A 24,336-nucleotide genomic window follows, 5' to 3' on the forward strand; every position below is an offset into this window, starting at 1 on the left:
CTGGAGGGAAGGAGAAGGTCCTGGGCATCCCTGCCTCCTGCATTGTGACAGCACAGGAGCCCCACTGGACATGACACTAGAGACCCCCGGAGAAGCAGCCAGACCCTCTCCCTCTTGCTCTCTGCTCTGGTCTCTTCTTTCCCTCTCTTTCCCTGCTTTCCTCTTCTCTTCCTTGTCCCACCTTTCCTCCCTTTTTCCTCCCTTCCCTCCCTCCTTCTTTCCCCCCTCACACACACACACCTTCCCTCACTGCAGTCGCTCGCCTGCCTGCCTCCCTCCCTGCCTGTCATTCTTTCAGCCAATCAGGAGACGGAGGAATGAGGGAACGGATTTGAGAACGGATAAGAATACCGCACACACTTCTCTTGGAACGTTTTCATCACGTTTCAGCTCTCTGGGAACACATTCAGAACACATTCAAATCTGTTCCCTCCTGGAACACATTTGGAACACATTTAAGCGTTCTGAGAACCCGATTGGAACACATACGTGCGGTATTCTCAAATGCGTTCCGTTCTCATCACGTGATGAGAACGTTCTCAGAACGCAGTGCGATAATCTTCATAGTCAAGATAGGCAGTAACAAATATAACCACATTCCCAGTTATTAAGAAGCCTGAGATATAGTCAGTTCCTGTTGTTTTATTCATTCTTTGCCAATTTTTATGTGGATGATGAATGCAGAAAACTAACTTTTATCTCAACATCCATATCTTCCACTCACTGATGACTTTACCTACAGCCAACATAAGTCTGTTCTCAAACAAAACATCTTGTCTGTGATCCTAAATTCTAGGACAAGAAAACTGTTGAGTGTATAAATCATCCATGCTGAAGTTTACATAAATTTGTTTATTTAACTCAGTAAATTCAAGCTTATTCAGCCATAAAAGGTGAGGACCTGTACAGGACATCCATTTCTGGATCTCTGAACTTTCTGGGGGTGGGCAAAGTGCATCTTCACCTTTGCACACTGGCCAAAAAAAAAAAAAAAAAAAAAAAAAAAAAGCCAAAATTCCCTGTTCTCAGTCTTTCTATCAAAAGATACATCCCATGCACTGTTAAACATATGAAAAATACAGTGTGCCCTTGTCTTACGTAGGGGATCCATTCCGTGTAAGCTGAAAGCTGCATAAAAAGCACCCATGTATGACGCGGGCACACTGTAATGAACTTTTGCTCATCTCAAGATCTTGATTGTTTTTATTTTCCGGTCAGTTCATGCATTTCCCACCATCACCAACAAAAAACATCCTTGAGGACAAATCAGGTCCCAAGTGTATCTTGCTCATCTCTCACTTTGGTTTCTCTGACTTCACCTGATATAGGCCATACAAAAATCCAAGATTACATCTGTAGCCTAAAGAGCTAGGTACTTGTTTGTTTGTTTATTTAGGGAAAATAAAAACCAATTTTTCCAAGTAACTTCTTTTCAAGCAAATAAAAACAAGTACTTGTTTAGCAAAGAGAGAGCACACTCATTGTTCTGGCTTTGGCCTAATAAACATGTAGCAGCTCATCCCTAAATTTCAGGGGAAAGGTTTTCAGTAAACTTCATGGCTGACAGCTCCTCCAACCTTTCCAGAAGCCACATGGACTTCATCAATGCTGGCAACTTTGGCAACTGCCTCAGTACATCTGGTACATATCCAGCATAATCTCTCAACTGTTTCTAACTTTGAAGTTTATCGCATGGCCCCTAAAATGGGCCCAGTGCGTTCTAAATGTGAACATATGCAGGTGCGCACAGAATGGGATGGGGCCAAGAACCCCATTTTATCGCACACTGGAACACCGCCTTTGCCATTGGGCGTTCCAGTTGTGTCCCCGTTCCATAACATTTTCCATCCCAGAGGGCGCCATTTCTGGGGACGTTTAGAAACAGTTCCCAGAAATGGCGCCCTCTGGAATGGAACAGGGACACAACTGGAATACCCGGCGGCAAAAGCGGCATTCCAGTGTGCGATAAAATGGGGTTCTTGGCTCCATCCCGTTCTGTGCGCGCCCACACGCGTTCACATTTAGAATGCACTGGGCCCATTTTAGGGGCCATGCAATAAACTCCATTGTTAGTGAGGGATACCATTGTCATAGCACTGCATTGACTGAAGCAACCCAGTGGCCTCTCTACTGCCTGTTGTGAATCCAGGGACACATCATGGTTGTGTCTGCTGTGTGCAGTATTATCTATCTGCACAGACATGGTCAACTCTCATATCATTTCCTATGCAAGAAGTAGTTTTAGTCACACACACATACATGTATGCATATGGGACAATCTTAAAGTGACATACACCCTAAAGGTAGTGTATACAGAGAGCCAGCATAGTGTAGTGGTTTGAGCACTGAACTACAACTCTGGAGACCAGTGTTTGAATCCCTGCTCAGCCATGGAGCCCCACTAGGTGACTTTGGGTAATTGACACACTCAGGACCTCAAAGGAGGGCAAAGGCAACCTCCCCCCCAACTGAACAAATCTTGCCAAGAAAACACCGTAATAGGTTCACCTGAGGGTCACTGTAAGTCAGAAATGTCTTGAAGGCAAACAACAAGTTGCTATACTTGTTAAAAATTTAATGAACCACACTCCAGACAATAAAACTGTGTTGACATGTTACTGATGTATCTTTACTTTTATACACATATATCACATGAAAGTCAGGGTTTAACACTTTTAAAGGACCATAGAACACATCACTCACAAAGGCTGCAGGTTAAAAACCAAAGCCTTGTTAGACCATCTGGCACATCCCTCTAGCCATTAAGCTCCTGAAAGGAACTTGACGAGAAAGAACACAGCTGTTATTCAAAGCATTTAGAAAAGATTTTGTGTAAAATTAGTTTTGACATTTTTTCATTACAGCACAAATCCTGTAATAGTTTGCCTGAATTAGCTGCTCTGACATACATTATTTTACTAAACAAAGGCCAAACAATCCAGTTTTTAATTTTTAAGCTGATTTCCTTCTAATTAGCAGATGCTTTAAAAATGTGAAAATGTGATACAGCAGCTTCTCGGGGCTTTAAAGACTGCATTTAAGTAGATGATGACAACATATTTTATGGATTACAGTGATTGCACCCAAACAGGTACAATATGAGAATACTGAATTGCAACCCAACTGGACAGTAGACTATAAGCCATCAGAAAGCGGAAGAATTTTACCACAGAATTACTGTAATGATTCAGATCTCATATCATATTAATGTGGCTGAAGATAAATATCTGAGACCTTAAATGAGTTAAATTCCATGGTTTTGAGGGAAAGTTTATTTATAACATGAGTTATATTTATTTCAAAAAATAGAATTTACAAATCTACCAAATTATCATGATCATTATCACTCAAAGAAAATGTTATTAGAGACTTCACATGTTCCAGTGAATGAAATGTCCTGGTGGATCATCTGCACACTGAGATTTAATTAATTAATCCGTGAATTAAAGCCCCGCCTTTCTCCCGGCACAGGATCCAAGGTGATATACAACATTTAAAAAGCACAATACAATTTAAAAACTTATACTAAAATTAATGGTCTATATTTATTAAACTACACTAAATTTCTATTTAAAAGCATAAATTAAAAACATTAAAATATGCTTAAAACATAATAAAATAAAAACACTACGCTCCCCAATGAAAAGCGTTATCTGCCATAACACATTGAAAACGAAAAGATTCTTTAAATAACAAGATTAATTTTAATAAAAAGATTTATATTTTTTCTTCCCCACTTACTCTTGCAGGAGAAAGAAAAGAGATATGCAACGTATTTGATGAAGATGTGCTTTCTCTACCTTCTTCCAAACAAGAACACCTAAAAAAATACTCCAGATCCTAAAATCCGTATATGCTTCAATGGTATCTCTAAGGGATGCTTACAACTACTGTTTTATCTCTGAAAGCATCCCAATGGGACCCCAATGATAGGACAATTTCAGGCCTAGTTATAGAGGCAAAGCTATAATGAAATAAAATACAGTACTATAGTTTCCCCATTATGATGTGCAAACAAGATTGTTTTCACAAAATTCACTTTAAAAAGAAGTACTGTATTTGTTGTACTAAGATTGAGAAAGAACATTTTCTACTCATAAGAGAAAACTTTAGATTAATACTGTTTCAGTGAATCTGAAGTGTGTTCAGTAAGAGGGTGTGTAAACAACGCACAGGGAGAATAACCTTCCGTTTATGAAACAGAGCAAATTGTTACCTGGTAACACACTTAAACCTAGAGGCTATGCTGTATTCTCATGCCAGGAGAGTAATGAAGTCTTCTTTGTATTACATATATAGTGCAAGTGTCAAAGAATGCACACAAAACTTCAAAACAGAATACTCTTTCTCTTTCTGAAGTCCAAATAATGCCCTGACCAACTTGTTGGAAAGGACAGCATAAATTAACACAGTAACAAGCTCTTTACTACTGTAAAGCAAAAGGTAAAGGGCAACTCCAGAAGTGGATGAGGAAGTATATATATGGGAGTAGAGACACACACTTACACGGATGCATTTGGCACTACACTTGTCCTCCACGTTAGCTGGAGTTAGGGGTGAAGGACTCCTGTGTATGTGGAAAAACCACAAATAAAAAAAAAAACACTTTTCTTTTTACCTAAGATAACACTGCTCTAGGAATCTCCATGTCCTCCAGTTCAACTCTATGGTCAACATCTGTAAGAAATTAATCATAGCATCAGTCTGAAGGACCTACAAATGCTTAGAGAAGTGTTTTCTTTAAAAACATCTATGTTCTCCAGCACAACTCTATGATCAACTTCTGGTAGAGTTGCCCTGGAGGACCTAGAGATTCCTCTGCACATGGGTACCCAACTTAATTGAGTCCTAAATACTATACACCCAACAATTCTCATTAGAAAAAGTCAATTTAGATGTATACTGTAAGTGAAGTGGTAAAACCAATAGTTAACTTTAAGAACTATTCCTCACAAGTCAGTCAGTGAAATGGTGCCTCTTTCCCAAAACTTGCTTCCTCAGGGCTCTTAAATTAGCAACATTGCTGCCCCATTTGCTAGCTGACAGTTGGTCTGAGTAGCTCCATGCAGCCCTCAAGTGCACAAACTCTCATCCTACCTGCCACCATCCCTCCCCCCCCCCCCACACACAAAAACATTTATATGAGGAACACAAGTCTCTGGAATGCTTGCCCTGAACAGGTCTATCTGACACCAACTTTATTTGTATTCCACTAGCCATTTTAAAACATGAGTCAAGGACAAAAAGATGAGAAGCACTGGTTTAACATTTTCAAGATGTTTATATATTTTAGTATCTTGAAAATGTTAAACAAGTGGTCCTTGATATTTCAGCTCCCAGGAAACCTGGCCTAGAAGAGTCAATGATCTGAAATTTTGGAAGCTGAAGTCCAATAATAAATAAATAAATAAATACAACTTTTATTTATATCCCACTCTTCTACCATAAGGCAATCAAAGCAGCTTACACTACAAAAACATCCAATACACAACACAATATATCATAAGCCCCCCTTAAAAAAGAATTAAACATATTACTATTAAAATCACTCTATTAAATAAGCTATTAAAACCAGTAACAACATTTGGAGGACCAAAGGCTGAAAATCACTGTTTTAAACAATGACTTTCAGGAGCACTTTTTACCCACTGCGTACATTTGTAATATGAATTGTGAGTCTTTAAATTTTATGTATTTTTTTTTTAAAAAAAAACCCTGCAAACCACTGCTAAGGATACTGTGGGCAGCTAAAAAGACAAACAAATGGTTCCTTGAACAGATCGAGCCAGAACTCTCCCTGGAAGCCAAGACAACTAAATTGAGGCTGTCATACTTCGGCCACATAATGAGAAGGCATGACTCATTAGAAAAGGTAATGAAACTGAGGAAGGTGCAGGGAAGCAGAAAGAGAGGAAGACCATATGCCAGATGGATAGACTCAATCAGGGAGCCTGCAGAATCTGAGCAGGGAGGTAGAGGGACTTGGAGGCATCTCATTCACAGGTCACCATTGACTAGAAGGCAGCTAACAAAAAATAAGGGACTTTATAGGACCATTAGTAGTTTAATTTCATGAAAATGGTTCAGTCATTTGTTTGGACTGGGCTGAGAAACCACAGGTCACAGCTCACATGCCAAAGAGTCTGGTAAGGCCCCCTTCCTCCACTTCCCATCCCCGAGCCATACAGTCAGCAGGATTGCTGTAGGCCTATGAGGAAGAAGTGGGTAACTTTTTCCAAGAAAAGGAATCAGTATAATTACATTATACCCATATTAAAAATGCATGGATATATTCCAACATGATGAGAAGTGCAAGTGGAGCAAATGAAAAAAAATCTACTTTCTAAAAAAACTACATTCTAGAAGTTGTAGCTAGAAATGGAGGATATGTTACGTGAATTCTCAAGCCACATTTACAAGACAGCAAATCCAAGAAAGTGTGATTCACATCAGTAAGTCTCATAATGATCAAACCAGTCTTCTACCAGCTGTTTACCAAATGCACTGGATTGCAGACAATGAAAGCTAAGTCTCATACTGTTCTTTTAGACCTTTCCACAATGGATCCCAATGATGACTACACCTACCCAAAGCTCTATTTTTCCTCCCTTAAAAGGAAGCAGATATCTCAAAGAACTCAGAAGACCTACTCTTCTGACTTAATGATAACGGCAGAGCCACTGACAGTTGGTACAAATAAAACCCTAAAAGCCAACAGGTGCTTTAGGCCCATTACAGACGGGCCTAATAGTACAGACTGGGTCCATACTAGGGTTAGAAAGGGGCGTCACTTCTTGACGCCCCTAACCCTAGTACGCACCCAGTCTGTACAAAATGGCGGCACCCGTTCCACACAGGGGCTGCCATTACGACGTCACGAACGCGTCGCCTCCAAATGAGGCGGCCCGGACGTGACATCGTCGCATTGCGTGAGGGTGCCTTGAGCGCCCTTTCTGCAGTGTGAGAAGGAGCTCCAAAACAGAGCTCCTTCTGAGGTTTGCATCTCTGGAGCAGCCTTTAGACGGCTGCACCAGGAATGCAAGGGAGAACGGGGCCGAGCGGCCCCTTTCCCCTCCTCCCCACTGCCATCGGGTGTCCTTGGGGCATGAAGCCCCAAGGACACCCCTTTCCAGGCCGCGGGGAAGCGGCCTTTTGCCACTTCCCCACGGCCTGGAAAGCAGTGGATCGGAGCCTCGGAGGCTGCCGTTGTAGCAGCTGAGGCCCCGATACAGCGGGGAAAGGGCCGCTTACAGGCTGCACCAAACAGGCGGTCTGTAATGCGCTTAAGTCAGCAAGATCTAGCTCAAACAGCCTGGGTTATTCTGCTGGAAGACTTCTTGCTCTTTTGCACTGATTCTCATGAATTAAGTTTAGCCTTTGGTTAAATAAAACTTTCAAATTAACTTTTACAGGACACAGGACACATTAGTGTATCAAGCATAAATGACAGCCTAACAGTTAGTACTAATGGAATTACCCTACCACAAAAGGCAAAAGGTACAATTTGGGATTCCTCTTGTTAATATAATTTTGGACAAAGGTATTTTATGTGAAATGTTAACTATTTATAAAATGTATTGCAAACATTTTCAAATTTTCCCCTACCCCACTGTTTAAATAAGAGTGTTCTTTATAAACTGCTTAAGAAAGTTATGTGCCATATTAAGACTTTAAAACAGGACCAGTGCAGAGACATATCTGTTATTATATGTATTTCAAAGTCCACTCTTGATAACTTTATACATATGAAAGACCTTTTCTCCATCCTCCTTGCCACTTAAATGTACACAATTGTATACAGATGCACCATTTTATTTATTTTAAAGGTACAAAAAATCAATTATGAACACTGTTCATAAACTCACTCTGACCATGTTTGTAATTGGCAGTTAAACAATGCTTCTGTGGAATGCAATTAAATTTGGCTAAATAAAATGAGAGTTTCCAAAGAAAGAAGTTGAGAGAATAAAAGTGCAGTGAGAAGCACAAACAACAAACAGAACAGTGCTGATTTGCAAATGAAAAACCGGAGCGTAAAGAAAACATCTCAAAGATGTGGGGCATCTCTCCACTGCTTTTGTTCCTTTTCTTGACTGTTCTCATTATTCTTTTTGGCAGAACTGGAGCTTATGCAGCTGCAGACTTTCCCAATCTGATGCCTGCTGTTGCCCTTTCTTGACTGGTAGCGAAGCAAAAACACCCAACTGCACTCATGTGAATCTCCCCACCACCCTACAAACAGACACTTATCCAGGCTTCTGTGGAGGATGGATTAAGCTTCTGCTAAATACCAGCTGCACACATTTCACCTCAGTAACTGAATGGACGAAGAATCACATTCAATGCTATGCCATATAAAGTCAATACTCCAAGACGGTTTAACTTCAAAAGAGGTGTGTATGCATTACAGAAATGTCAAATATGCAACAAAGACTGACTGACAGAGCTTTTATTGTCATCATCATCATCAATGTATATTAACTTTTAAAGAAAAATGAGAAGAGACATGTTTGGAGATAAAAGTAGGCCAGCTCCAAACAAGTTCAAGAACTTTTAAAAACTGACAAACTGTTTCCAAGATGAAGAAATAAAGTGCAACTAAGATCAGTGGTTCACAGCCTTTAGCTCTCAAGATGTTTTGGACTTTACTATCTTAAATCCCCAACCACTGGTTAATCTGGCTGGGGCTTGTAAGAGCTGAAATTCAAAACACTCTGTGGACCAAAGTTTGAGAACTAATGCTTTAGGTCAAATTGACAGGAGTTTCTAATTATACTAAATGTGGCCTGGTACAGTTTTAATGCAAGTTTTAAAATGTGGCTTTTAAATAGTTAATACTCATGGGAAGGTGGAGTATGGAAATGCTCCCAAAAATGCTGCTATGTCCCCATAGGACACATTATTCCAGCCTTAACCCTGGGGTTACTGATCTCAGATACGGGTGCAACATCTTAATCTAATCTTTTATCAGATACAGGGAATATGTATACTTAGCCTTTTTTCAGGGCATGTCAGTGATTAGCTATACATGATTATGGTTATCAGCTAAATTTATGTTCTGGAACCAGAACTATGTTGGTGATCAAATACATCCTTTGACTTTCTGCAATGCATATTTTGGTGTAATCCCACATAACTCCACTATTACAAAAGGGATGTGTTAACTGTTAGGAAATAGTTTCTGGAAATATGTAGCAGAGAACTGAAGAAAAACAAAACCAGCCTTCCACATTCCCATCAAGCATGTCTAATGGTCAGCGTAATGGGGAATATAATTCAAAACATGGAGAGCACCAGGGTGGGAAAGGCTGAACTACAGTCATTAGCTGGCTGGATAGTGACTTCTTAAATGAAAGATGAATTTTACTGCTAATAATTAACTGAAGTCTCTGCCTCACCACAGATGCCCCAATGATAGCAAGGTCAGAAAAATACAAGGAGGAATTACCATATAGATTGAGTAACACTGCAAGGTCAGATAAACTGAAGACAGGTAAATTCAATAATGTCAAAGGAAAACCAACACAGTGTTTAAGAGACAAAGAACTGGTTGAGAACATGAGGCTTGGGAATCATGACATATGGGACAGCACAGATTCATTCCATTGTGTGGATATGAAGGGATCAAGAACTGAATACTGTTAAGAATGCAGCTACTAACATCATATACCGCTCACAGACACAATATCTTTTTTCAAAGAGTAGCCACTTCTGAAGACTGGGGAGATAGATAGCTATAAACACTCTACCTCTATTTCTTTTCTGCTATGTTTTTGTTAAATTACATTTAGAGGCATTTTAAGTATGAAGACAATTTACCTTACCCACCTTAACTAATAGCTGCCAATGTTTGTTTCCTTCTTCAGAATTCAAGAGCATAACAACATTTTAGACACACGTTCTGGATGTTATTTCTCAAATGTCTCACCAGATTGTTCATTTTTGTGGGGCATTCTTGTCACTTTCCATATTTTGCAGAAACAACAAGGACTTCAAGGGAAAAACTTGACATCTCTCCTGCTATCAGCAGCAAGGATAGAAATTTCTCACCAGTAGAGAAACTCAAATGAGCTGCTACACATAAAATAGCAAGACAGAGTATGAGAAACAGACATATGTGGAAAGCTGACCTGCAATTTGAAAATGTTATCCAATAATGTGAACAACCTCACTGAAATTTGGCATTCTTTTGCTGCCTTTGCTAACAAGAACACTTCCCCATTTAAACTGCCATTGCATATGTCTAGATTTTGGCTCAATGCTTTTTGATGCTGGACTCGGTGGAGTTAAATGACTCTGAGTGAATAACCCAACTGATCTGAGTGATACTCTTGAGATTTGATGACTCCCGATGCATCAACTGTGATTTATTATGTTGTTATTGTTACTCTCAATAAAGTATTTTCTAGAAAATTTAAAATTAAAAAGGAAAAAAGAAAGAATCAATGGCAAAACATCTGCAAACACTGTAAAGTTGAATTAGCTGTGATTTATGTTTCTTTATATACTGCATTTTTTACAAATACACTGTGCTCAAAGTGGCTCACGAAACAGAAAATTTAAGTACAACAGCCCTAAGATCAATAAGAAATGAATCTTAATATGTGATTTACACTTCATTAATTTGATTTAAAACATCACATGTTTAAATGGACATGAAGTACCCTAATGCACCAGATAACCATAGCCTATAATATGCACATTATACTAACATTAAACAATTAATTTTGCAACTTGTATTAAGATATATGCCAATATGAAGCCTCATATGAGGCAGCAAAAGAAAAAACAACAACCCTGAATAATCCTTACCAGTAGCCTTCAGCCAAGTATACTACAGTGAGCTGTTGGTATCTGCTGGGGTTTGGTTCCAGGACTCCCCATGGATACCAACATTTGCAGTTTAAGGAGGGGTTCTTAGAATTCTCAGCATTAGAGCTGTAGTACCTCTATCTGTCTACAAAAAAAACCATGTTTCCATAGAATATCACCATAGCAATTAAAGTGGAAGCACAGTGCTACTGTCAGTGTTCCATGCTCCACCGGTCATCTAAAAACAAAACAAAACAAAACACATATCCTATAACCAACAAAACACATATCATGTCATCATGCATGCAGTACCCTTAACTAACGCAGGGGTAGGCAAGGTCCAGGAACCCAAGAATCAGTTTTCTATGCCAGGATGTACTGCAAGACACACCACTCAAGAAAACAGGATCTGATGCCTTTAGGTTATTTAAGATATAACAATACCTAATTAGCATCAAGAGAGATAACTCTAAAACTGTCCACCACATCAGTTTATTATCCCCATACCTCTTCCCCTTCAACAAGATTATTATTATTATTATTATTATTAACCTTTATTTATGAAGCGCTGTAAATTTACACTGCGCTGTACATGCAATCTTTTTAGTTAGACGGTTCCCTGCCCTCGGGCTTACAATCTAGAAAGACATGACACAGAAGGAGAAGGGAGTGGTGGAGGGAAAGGGTAAGAGGTCCAGCAGTTTCTCTCTACCTCCGAGGCCTGGACCAAGGCAGATGGACTGGAGGGAGGGCTTGGCTTCATAATGGATGGTTAATCATTTTCCAGGGAAAATACATACAAGATCAGGGTACTATGTGACATCACACTCATTTTTATCCTCACAACCCTCTGTAAAATAAATTAATGTGAACACTGATGACAGGCTGAAAGGATTACCAAGTATGGATATGAACTCACCTCCAAGGCAGAACTTTCACTAGAAATTGCACCTAGCCCCTACTCCAGTTTGAATCCTTTTATTATTCACAGCAATTTTCTCCATTAACATTAAGAATGTACTCTCTCAGGAATGTAACATACAAAAGGCAGAGTGACATCAAATTATGAATGTACAGGGTATATCGCTTCACTAGGATTATGGAATGCAATAAACTTTTGCATACTTTCCAGCTATGCACAAAAGTTGGCAAGACTGCCTATGCTGTATAGGGAACAAAGAGAGCAAACCTTTACAAGAAATGCCTTTCATTTGCTAGGAGCAAGGTTCAAACAAAATATTATGTTTGGAATACAAAATGTTCTAAAATCTCTTCGTGAAAAGAAATGGTTCATCCTTAGATTAAAAACATAAATAGATAGATCTAGACACTGCTGTCTACACTTCTCCAAGGCATTTTGCTTCCCAATCCATAATGCAAGATGGCACCCATCCTTCTATTGCAACTGGACAGGAAGCTGAATGTTACTTCAACTCTCCTGATGCAACATTGATCCCCATAGCACATGAAAGAAGCAGACTCACTTAAGGAGTACAAGATCGGCTACATGGGACACAGAGCTCCATCCTCCAACATTCATCATTGCCATGGGAACCCATCCGAGTTTGCCTAATGGTGAGGCTATTTCTGTTTCACTAAGTGTGAGGGTGTGTGTGCGTGTGCATACATACACGCACACCTTCAGGTCACCTGTTGACTTATAGTAGATATTCTGAAATCAACAGGCAATTTAATTTAAATCTCATGGATGCCAATGTGTCTACTCAAATCTGAATCTAACCTACAAATAATTAACTGACCACCTGAGGCTATAATAAATGCAAGATCGGGCACCAACATTTCTTGAAACTAAACACAAGGGCAATAAAGAGTCTTATGGCACCTGAAATTGTTATTCAGTTTCAGATATCTACACAATGCATATCCTTGGGATGAGAATGTAGACAATGAGGACAGAGAGAAATAAAATTCACAAAAGGAATGTTATTTCAAGTGAACTGTTATGGAACAAAATATTAACAGCAGCTCTAAAATCACTCCACAAATGTAAGAATATTTTAAGACTGTTTATATAATTTCAGTTTAATTTGAAAACAAAGTTCTCATCAAGCTTTAGCTGCGTGCAATTAAAAATTATTTTGAATTCAAAGTTACAGCAGCTTACATTCAAAGATATAGCTGTGTTAGTCTACTTCACCAAATGCACCAAAAGGAAGTAGACTGAAGTCTACGAAAGCTCATGCTGCCAATTTCTTTCTTTCAGTTAGTCTCAAAGGTGCTACAAAATTTCTCTATGTACATCAGCTTACATGTAGCAAAACATGATACAAACTCTGAAGTTTCTACTACATGTATAACAAATTACATTTAATGAAAATTAAACCGTGGCAGAAATCATAGTTCCTTTTTTATTTAGAAGACAGCAAATTTACAATTATGATCAGTTATCAAGTTTGCTTCTCCTGTTTTTCTTATTTTAACAAGATAGTAAAGTAAGTAGATTTTGGCAGACAGAATGTAATCTCTTCTAAAATCCCAAATACACTACTGTTCTACTGCATTATGTACAAAGAGGGTTTTTACTGCTTTCAGCTATCCTAAGAATTCCTCAAAAAAAGTACCACCAACTTTAAAATGTAAAGCATATGGAAGAAGGTCAACAGTAAAAGTGGGGGATGTATTACAAGGAAGGTGACTCAGCAAACAACCCAAAGTACACTTGGTCAGTCCAAGAGTGATGCAAAATGTGTCATCTGCGCTGAAGTACCAATCAATATTCTGCCTCTTTAACTTTAGATGCAGGTACCATAATATTTTGCAGACCTCTGCAGAATCGCAATCAGTTTGCATGCATTGAAACAAAATGGCAATGGCAGCAAAATAACAGAGGAATATCTTGACCCACTTAAGAGAGAAAATAGAACAGGTTCCAGGGAAAGGGAGCAGGATGAATTTATTAATGATATTGCCAATGAAGGAAGAGAACTATGGCATAAGTAAATGTACATTCTAATTCTACACCTAAATATTCTCCCCCATTATTATAGCCTGCATTAACAATACCTTTGACTTTAAAGAACAAACTTAGTTACAGCCAATCTTTGCTAAAATCCAGTCTTTCATCCTCCAAGCATATTATAATGCCTCCTCACCCTGCCCCCCGAATATGAAGCAAGCAAATTACTTACATACAGTTCTTATCTGAGAGTGTCACTTTGTAATATTTGGCCTTGCCCCAAGCATTTTTCACAGATCATTATTACATTTCCAAGAATGCATTTGCATTAGTATTCATAGGAAACACCTCCTCAGAAGCATCATCTCGCATCATTAATGAATAGGTCTGGTGATTAATAAACATATTCATGATTAATCATAAGTTTGTTATTCATCAACAAAATAATAAAAGGTAGTGAAGTGGATATGTCTGTATCTTTTAACAGAGATTATGCAAACTTCTCTATCATATTCTCGAAAGTTCTGGTCAGACCAGTCGTCTGCAGAAGTGAAGGCTCTTAAACTGAGACCAAACATAAATAGTGCAAGATTTCCAGTAAACGTAACTTTCAGAACCTAATGATATTGTAAAATAAAAAAGAAAACTACTTAGAACAGTGAAAACTATGTACTGACATCAAAACTGCTAGTCCTTTAACAGATTTTGTCACCTCAGTTCAAATCTCCAGACCCAAAGTTGCAAAAAAAATAAAAATAAAAAAAAGACTATTTGTTATTGAAACTTTAAAAGTATTTGTTACTGAACCTTTAATTGTAGCATAGCAAACCAAACCCTTGGTAGTTACTTAGTTTCTTAAGTATCACTCTGACACATTAATGAAGGGAAAAAAACAGCACAACACAAATATCTCCTTGTCTGCATAAAATGAAACACTTCTTTCTGCCTCAGAACAGAAGGAAGACAGCTCTATTTTCACCCTATAGGATAAGTTGAGACCTGGAATAGGCAGTACATAGACCAGGATTTACTGACAGAACATGGAATAATTTTCATTCGGGAAAGATTTTTTTCAAAAACTCCCAGTTGTTTAACAAAAGTTATTGATTTGCTATAAAACCTGATCTAAACCACCTCAAACTCAGATCTGCACCTATACACACAGTGCATGGAGGCTGATAACTGGTTCTACCTTATCAACATTTAATTATTTATGTATTTATTTAGTATCTGTTTTTGGATCTTAGGGTCTAGTAAAAAAAAAAAGAGGCAGAATAAGTGTCTGCTTACACCTTTTGCATATAAAAATCATTCCAAAGCGTGAAAGCAGCTGTATTAAATCCAGTTCCTCCTCAACATATGTAAATTTAGAATACTATAAACATGACCACAAACAGATCAGTCTCATTTTGACTACCTGACTATGCCTTGGGCAGAGCAGATCAAGCCTTATCACTAGCCAGAGAAAGGCAATTTTCACAGCCAGCAGATGCTGGGGGCCAGTGAAAGAAGTCTCCTGGCTATTCTTTCTGGACACTATGCCTGTTTTCTATGACAGGCAGTCTTTTCTAAACCTGCTAAACTAGTCTGAAGGCTCAGGTGCATTTGAAAAAAACCCTCTCATCAACAATGCCAAAGTAAAATTAAACTTCCAGTCCAGCTAGTTCCTGTGCATGGAATGAGATGGTGCTATTTTGTCCATTGCCTCGGGCATCAAAATGGCTTGGGAAGGCTTGGAGATGGAGAGCATACCAATTTTTTGCACATTAGAAAATGGCAGTGTAGAGCTGCCCCAGTATTCAAACCCAAAGAAAATACAGCTATTCACAAAGATCTAGTAAATCATTTTAGCTCCCTATGGCTTATCTTTCACCTTCCCTGTGTCAAATTCCAGTCATCCAGCCATATTTTTATAGATCAGACTTACATGCTTGAATGTATCTTCTATTTCAACCAGAATTATGCCCATACAAGTGTCTTTAAAATCAAAACCTTGAATTGTATTTAGATAACCTTATTTATCTCGGGTATTTTGATGTGTTGCTGTTGTGTGCCTCCAAGTCATTTTTGAACCCTAATGCAAACCTTATCATAGGCATGTTTCTTCAGAGGGGGTTTGCCTTTGCCATCCTTTGAGGCTGAGAGTGTATGACTTGCCCAAAATCTGTTTCAGAAATGGGGCTACAAAGAAAAAAAAATATGTTCCAGACATGCATGGCCTTGGCTCTATCACAGGGGAAAATGTAGCATGGATACACACACCAAAAACCAAACAAACCCACTGCCACACAATCAGCAAATAGATCAGTAAACTTCGGATAGTTTGACAAAAGGAAAAAAAAAGATTACTGTTGGCTTTGACAACAGCTTCCAGGTGGTTTAGCAACTCAGCATGATCAGGGTGCCAAAAGGCTGAAATAACAAATTTTAATCTATCTGTTTCTTTGGAAAAAACAAACAAAACAAAAGTATGCTCAAATATCCTCAGTGTGTAGCAACTGAGGAGTCGAACAAGACTTATGCACCTGTTGGTTATTCCACCAGTTTTCCGAGACACACCTTTCATCGAGCAGGTGCACTTCTGTGTCCTAACAAGTCTGAAATGCAGAGGAGGGAGCTAGTCCTGACTAGCACCATTCCAGTTGGCATTCCATTTGCATAAATATCTGGGAGCCCATGTAAATTTCACTGTACAAAGGGCAGGAAGGTGTCAGCAGCTATGATCATTCTGCCAACACAACCATCAGCAGACAAGTGTAGAGAAGCCCTGGGAACACACAGCTCTGGGGACAGGAAAGCCTCCTGGCCACAAGTTCAAGACCAGAGTCACCTTTAGAACTTGCAAGGTGAAATAATAAAGAAGACTGTCCAAAGAGGGTTTTCTGAACAGATTTTCTGTGTACCAAAGTCACTACAGTATGTACAGCTCCATAACTTGGAATGAAAGTTATAGAGAGAGGGCACAATCAAAGTATGGAGTAAATCATAATGCTTGGTAAAGTAGGGGGCTGTAGGAAAAATGGAAGACCACATTACAGGTGGACAGATTCAACCAAGGAAGTCCTAAATTCACATGGCTCTTCATAACAGAATCTCTTGGAGGTCTCTCGTTCATGAGGGTGCCAAAAATTGAAGCCAACTTGACAACAAAACACTAGGCACATCAGACGCCAAGTCCATCATGGGATGAGAGAGGCCTACACTATACTCCATGCTCATACTATATATACACCCATCTTGAAAGTACAATCTGTAAGCAAAACAGAACGGAAGTGGGCTGTAGGCAAAGTTTTTACCTATGTACCCATTCCATTTACAAATTTTTCCATCCCCTTTAAGTTTATCTACCCATGTGGGTCATAGTATAAGTATGGTAGTAGTATGGGCTAGCAGCTAGATTTTGGGGAGATTGAAATCAAATCCCTACTCAAACATGAAATGCACTAGAAGGCCTTGAATAGTCTGTCTGTCTGTCTCAAAGTAACCTACCCCACAAGGCTCTTGTGTAATGAAATAGGGATGGTGTTAGTTCTTTGGAGGCACAGAATAATGTCATTAATAAATACACTCATGTGCATATAGGATATCAGCTACGTACCTGTCTAGGCTACATAGACAGAGCCACTGTGGCAGAGTGGTTTGAGCAATGGACTATGGAGACCAGGGTTCAAATCCTTGCTCAGTGGTGAAACCCGCTGGGTGACCTTGGGTGGGTCACACTCTCTCAGCCTCAGAGGAAGGTCATGGCAAATCCCCTCTGGAAAAAAACTGCCAAGAAAACTCCTACAATTGGTTTGCCTTGGGGTTGCCATAAGTCAGAAACGTGAAGGCGCAGGACCACAACAAAGGCTACAGAGCTGGCAATGGTCAGCCCAAGCAAGCAGGGGCCTTTGAATAAGCTCCAGTCACACCAAAAGGCTTTCAGAGCTAAGCCCCTTTGTCTGCTTCGGATTTTATTCCTCTGCAATAAAAGGGAGGGAAGGGTCACAGGGGGGCAAGCCTCCTTTGGAGCTCTGCTCCTGAATTGGGGGGGGGGGGGGTCTGGGAAATTATTTAACCGGGGGGGGGGGAATAAACTCTTTTGCACATGCTCTGGGAATAAATAGTGTTTCCAGGAACTATGCTCCTGGGACTGAAACTTAGCTCTGGTTGAGTTCTGGCTCCAGTGACCTGTCCTCCATCCCTGCCTTGTGTCCAGGGGTTCTCCCAAAAGGTCCTCCATTTTGAGCACGACTAAGTGCAGGGTGACCAGAGGCCCTTCTTTTTTCTAGGACACGTCCTACTCTTCGTCCAGGAGGACTTCCACAACGTCCTCCATTTTGAGCATGCATTTCCATCTCCAGGGAGGTTGTTTTTAAGCCATAGATGTTTCCTTGAACCCCCTCCATTGGGAGCAGGACTAAAGGAAAGCATGAGTGGGTTTTTATGGGGGTTTTGGGCTCTGTGGCCATGTTCTGGAAGAGTTTCTTCCTGACCTTTCTCCGGCATCTGAGGCTGGCAACTTCAGAGAGAGAAAAACCTATGGGTGCTGGCCATGGCAGGCTTCGCCTTCACAAGCCGGAGGGGGTTTGGCTCGTCTTTGGAAACGTCCTCCCTGCCGAGCAGCAAGCCTTGCCATTCCCAAGCCCTGCTACCTCTTTCTCCTTTTTCCTTGCGAGGAGGAGGAGGAGGCGGAGGAGGCCTGCCTCTGCCCGGGCCAAGGGGCACGAAAATGCCTAATGATAATCAATAATAATAATACTACAAATTGTTTACATCATCCCTACGGATCGAGGCCGGTTACAGCAACACAAAAACAACAGGTAAACAGGTGATATGTATAAAACCAATTCTACACAATCCCCTCCCCCTCCCTCCCTTAAAAACAATCTAGAAAAAATAATAAGTAATAAAAAACAAAAACGACCACAATATAAAACGCTGATTAAATGTAGCAAGACAGCCCCTCCCTCAACCCCCCTCCCACCGGGGTCTGTGTGTGTGTGTCTCTCTCTCTCTCACCTGTCCCGGGGGTCGACCCAGCTGGTGCTCTTGGTGGCGTGGTCGATGTAGTAGACCTTGCCGTCGTAGTCGCGAGCCTCCTCCCAGCCCTCGGGCAAAGGCAGCAGCTCCGGACGGGGCATCCTCCTCCTCCTCCTCCTCCTCCTCCTCTTCCTCTTCCTCCTTGTGGCCTCTCCGGCCGGCCAAGGCCAAGCAGGGGCCCCGAGCCCCCATGCACCGCAGCAGCAGCCCTCAGCCCCCGCCGCCCCCTGCCCAGCCCCGGCTGCTCAGGCCAGGGACACAGGCCCCCAGGGGCAGCAGCAGCAGCAGCAGCAGCAGCAGCAGGAGCCCGGAGGGGAGCCTGGCCGCTGTTTCTGGCGGGAGGAAGGGAGGAGGAGGAGGCGCCCTGCCTCTCCCTCAGGTGTCTCCCTCCCAAGGGAGGATGCTGAGGGAGCCCTGCTGCTGATGCTGCTGCCTGGATGGGCGGCTACTCCCTGGTCCCTTCTCCCTTCCGAGGACGCCGGGCTGGGCTGCTATCCATTAACTCTCAGGCGCCTTCCTCCTCCTCCTCCTCCTCCTCCTCCTCCAGCTATAATCCAGGTAGTAGCCGAGCAGCCACCCACCTCCAGCAGAAAGGAAAGGAAAGCCACCGGGGCTGCTATTCCCGTCAAGACGGCTCCAGAGGAGGAGGAGGAGGAGGGGGAGCCAGCAGCAGAAGCCCCTCCTTTGCCTTTGCCTCCTCCTCCTCCGGCAGAGCAGCGGCCAGAGACAGGTCCCCAAAGGAGGCCAGGGCAAGGAAGCCCAGGGTCAGGCAGGACCAGCTCCCTTCTCTGGCGCCTGCCTTTGGGCATCCCTCCCGGAGGGAAGGCAGGTCCTGGCAGTTTGTGGCCCCCAGACAGGGACTGAAGAGGGACCAAACTTGGTCCTCCTTTTCCAGGACATGCCCTAATTTCATCCTTCTGTCCAGGAGGAATTCCAAAAGGGCCAACATTTGGAGTAGGACTAAGAATCAGGAATTGGTATTGATATCAGCATTTTGAGCTTTTCTTTGGCCGTGAGTTACATGTTTTCTTGAAGGTCCTACATTTTGCTGGGCCTCATCTGCCCTTAGGATGCCTGGCCACCTTGTGATCCCTTTGGGCAAAGGGATCATGGAGCACCTTGGAAAGTAACTGGGTGAAAGAAGGGGCAGCATGGGATCGGTCTGCTTCCTCAGATGTATGGAATGAAATGTTGCTCAGGAAGGAACTTTATAATCCGACTATGTGCGTGAAGAGCCTCTGAAATGTGAAGTCAATGGCTTTCATGGCCGGCATCCATGGTTTTTTGTGGGTTTTTCAGGCTATGTGGTCATGTTCTGAAGAGGCCAGCCACAGATGCTGGCGAAACTTCAGGAATAAACTCTTCTAGAACACAGTCACATAGCCCAAAACCCCCACACAAAACGACAGTGGGTAATGTTAGCTGCCCTGGAGTTGATCAGGGTGACCAGAGGTCCTAACAGCAAAGGAGGACAAGACACCACAAAATGTAAGGCATTCCAGAAAACATGTAGGACCTTACCAAACAAAAGCTATACGCACCCCAAGAAATGTATGGTCATGCTTCTTAGCCATGCTCCTGGACAAAAGGTTGAAATGTAGGTCAGTTGTATATTCTTTCTTTAGGATCTTATCAAGTTCATAGGGCAGTTTCATAGCTGCTCTTCTCTTTCCTATTCTTCTTAGCAGCAGACTCCCTTCTGATCAGTTTTTGATCCAAGGTACAAGAAGTCTTTAACTATTTCAATTTCCTAATTGTCTAGATTGAATTTATGTAGATCCTCTGAGGTCATTATTTTTCTTTTCTTCATGTTCAATAGCAGGCCTGCCTTTGCACTTTCTTCTTTGACCTTCCTTCGTGGTCACCATTCATATAGTTTTATTATCAAGGTCCTTCCTGGCAACACTTCACTCCATGCATCTGAGGAAGTAGACCAAATCTACAAAAGCTCATGCTACAACTTTAGTCTCAAAGGTGCTACAAGATCCCTTTGCATACTGGTATTCCAGACTGACATGGCTATCTAGAGCCATTGGTGTTACTTTTTGATCTCTCTCTCAGATCTTGGAGCTGGATGAATGTTTTTACACTATGAGCTCAAAAACAACTCCTCAAACTTAAAAAACAAACAAAACAACAACAATGCAACCAGCACAACATCTCTGTGACTTTCCCAGTGTTGCTTAAACAATCATGTAACCCTCCAGACATTGTTGAACAGCAAAGACTCATAATCCATCAGTGTGTGTTCTCTGCCAGCTAGGGCTTCTGGAAGTTACAGTCAAAGGTTCAAACCACTATGCTGAAGAAATAATCCAGTTTGAGACCGTTTTAACTGCCCTGGCTCAATGCTAGGGAATTCTGGGAACTGACGTTTTGTGAGACATTTAGTCTTCTCTACTGGAAAGCTCTGGTACCACAATAAACTACAATTCCCAGTATTTCCTAGCACTGAGCAAGGGAAGCTAAACTGGTCTCAAACAGGATTATTTCTACTGTGGGTTTTGGACCTGACAATACCTGGAGGACTCTTGGTTCCCCTCGCTGTAAGCTACTCATTACTGTAAATGAATAGGGCAATGGAAAATGGCAAAACTGAGTGTGTTTAGGGCAAATTTCCACATGTCCTATATTCAGCTGTCAGTGCTTCATGAAAGCAAAGCAAGCACTGAATCTGTGAAGAACTCCAGTGGGTCTGGGGACCAGTTTTCTGGCCAGGGAAATTCCAGGGGCTGCAGAGGCTTCCCCCCACAAAATGGGAGAAAACAAAACCAGCAGAGACTGGAAGCCCAATTCTTGACTGCATTCTCCACTCTGATCACCTGTTCGGTAAAACAAGATGACGATGACTATGATTAAAAATGTGTGAAACGGTTCAGGGATGCCTTGTGACCTATTTAACAAGTAAATTGCCGCTTCTGGAATCTTCCAGAAGTGATTCATCCTCTTTCTCCTGCTTTTGCCAGGAAAAAAAATGGTGGTCTGGGGAGCTAGGGGTTGCATAGACAGTGTGATGTACATTTTGCCCACCCTCTTCATTAAGCAAACTAAAGACAGTGGAACCACAGCACATGCTGGTCACTGTAACCATACAAGCTCAGTCATAACGAGGCATCGGAAGAAGTATCTTTCCCATATAGAGCAGTTACCATTATAGTTATTAACACTAAATACAGTGTCTGGAATGCTTCCATATGCCTTGGGAAATCAGAGTTGACATCTTAACACCTATTAGATAATTTGGTAAGGCTATTTATGGCTACTTGTCACATTAGGTAGGCTACCTACCTGAGAAGTCCATGACTCTGAATCCTAGTCACTGAGGAATAGCAGCGAGTAAGGAAAATAACTGATCTCATGTTGCTTGTGGTCTTCCTAAGATGCACCTACACTGTAGAAATAATGTAGTTTAACACCACTTTGTCATAGCTCCATCCTATAAAATCCTAGGATATGGAGTTTCACAAAGCCTTTAGCCGTCTCTGCCAAAGAATACAGGTGCCTCACAAAACTACAGGATTCTGTAGGGTGAGCCAAGGCAGTTAAAGTGGTGTCAAACTGCATTATTTCTATAGTGTAGTTGCACCCCTAGAGTCATTTGTTTGCTAACCATGGGAAACTGGGAGATGCCAGACTAACTAGACCTTTGGTCTGATCCCACAGGTCTCTTCTTAGGTTCATATGTAGAGATAATTGAGTGTAAATCTTATTTTTGTCCTACAGACACCTGCTTATCAAAAGAAACAGGCAAGTGTCATAATAACTAAGATATTTTGAATATTTGTGGCATGAATGTATCAAATAAAGTTTGAAAATATATATGTTTTAAAGAACTTTTGGATGTAGATTTTTTTTAATATTTAAAGAGACGTTTTGAATAACGTTCCTCTGCCTAAAACTGAAAGCTGTTTTAATTTAATTTAATTACAATAATTTTAATTAAATAAAGTTTTTCTGATGGGTGTTGTCTTCACTGCTTGTTTACCCAGAAGTAAAGCCTATTGTCTTTGGTGCATTGGGTTGTAGCCAGAACCGTTCATCTTATCACTGACACTCATAACAAAGGAATTTGATGTTTTCAAAATATGTTTGAATTATGAAGTAATACGACAGGTGACTCTTGAATAAATAAGGAGGAGAGAGGATGATTCATAGATAGTTTTTACCTCTGAGAAAGGGAGTGTTGTTTTATTGTGAAGAACAGAGTACTCACAGTGAATTCCTACCAGCCTGTCACTTTATATAATTCTGGCTAGATTACCACCGTATGAATGAAAAGGTTTGAATAGACAACCTAAAATCACTGAGTTGTAGCTGCCATTTCTGATTTTCATATTTTCCATCAAATTATAAAGAGGCTGTTGCTACTGTTCTCTGGGCCCGCATTTTTACATTTCATTTGCTGCCAAATTTGTTGTCTTCAAGAACCCTTTGAATTACATATGTTGTGCTCTGTTGGGATATTGTCACTGGATATAGATTAGGCCAGAGGTGGCTAAAATGTGGGAAAGTTACTTTTTTGGACTATATATTCCAGAATCACCCAACCGGTAGGGCTAACTGGTTCCAAATTCTGAAGGTGGGGAACTTTTGGCTCTCTAACTCGCCAAAGGACCAGTCAGCATGGCATATGTCACTGGAAAGGGAGTTATTATCTAAAACATCTGGAGGACTGAAAGCATTTCCCAGCAGACAAGGTCTCATCATCCTCTAGAGTGGGTAGCTCCTCCCATTTGCTCCTAAGTAGGCAGGAAAAAACACAAAAGCCATGCCTGGCCCCTTGTGGGAAGGGCTATCCCCTTAGGAAACCAGTCTTTTTCCTGCCTACACTCCTAGTAGGATGCTTTTTCAAGTCAGTCAAATGTCTTCATCTTGTGAAGATTTGCTGTGCATTTTACTTACAAAAGTTCTTCCCTGGCCTCCAGAATTGCGGGACCACAATTGGATAACAAGGCCAGGACAACGGCGGCGGGGTCACTCCCTTCTGTGCAGGCTGCACTTGCCCTGGGAGTGGGAGCACAGCAGGCTGTTTTTCTGGGGCCTCATTCCCACTTACCTGAAAATTCAATTCCTGAACCAGTTCCTGAAACTGGTTCAGAAAACATAGTGGTTCCCACTATGTTTGCATAGGTTTCAGGAATTGGTTCAGGAATCAGTGAGGTGACGGGGGCAGCTGCAATGTCCCTTCACTGACCTATCCTGGCACCGATGTCCGAGCCCAGCCTCCCTATCGGCTTCTTTGGCTGCTGACTGGCTTCCTATTGCCTTTTTCTGTTTCCCATGGATGGGGAAGCTTGGAAAGAGGTTGCAGAGAAGCTGGGGAAGCCTTGTGACCTCCTTCCCAGCTTCGCTGGCCACAGGAAAAAGAAGGAGGTTGCAGGGAAGCTGGGAAGGAGGTCGCAAGGCTTCCCCGGCTTCTCTGCAACCTCCTTCTGTTTCCCGTAGCCAGGGAAGTTGGGAAGGAGGTCGCAAGGCTTCCCCAGCTTCTCTGCAACCTCCTTCTGTTTCCCGTAGCCAGGGAAGTTGGGAAGGAGGTCACAAGGCTTCCCCAGCTTCTCTGCAACCTCCTTCTGTTTCCCGTAGCC

The 24,336-nt window shown here is 41.4% G+C and overlaps 1 protein-coding gene across 3 annotated transcripts in view; it reads right to left on the reverse strand.

The window, feature by feature from the left end:
• WWC1 (WW and C2 domain containing 1) overlaps positions 1–19,380 on the reverse strand; it is a 112,946-nt gene extending 93,566 nt beyond the window's left edge. For all 3 annotated transcript variants that reach the window (XM_042451922.1, XM_042451921.1, XM_042451920.1), the window contains exon 1: positions 18,731–19,380. In XM_042451922.1, the coding sequence (XP_042307856.1) occupies positions 18,731–18,852 (122 nt within the window). In that variant the 5' untranslated portion in view covers positions 18,853–19,380. The remainder of the gene's footprint in view (positions 1–18,730) is intronic.
• Positions 19,381–24,336: the final 4,956 nt, after the last annotated feature.

Source organism: Sceloporus undulatus, chromosome 2, assembly GCF_019175285.1.
Source record: "Sceloporus undulatus isolate JIND9_A2432 ecotype Alabama chromosome 2, SceUnd_v1.1, whole genome shotgun sequence".
Taxonomy (NCBI): Eukaryota; Metazoa; Chordata; class Lepidosauria; order Squamata; family Phrynosomatidae; genus Sceloporus; species Sceloporus undulatus.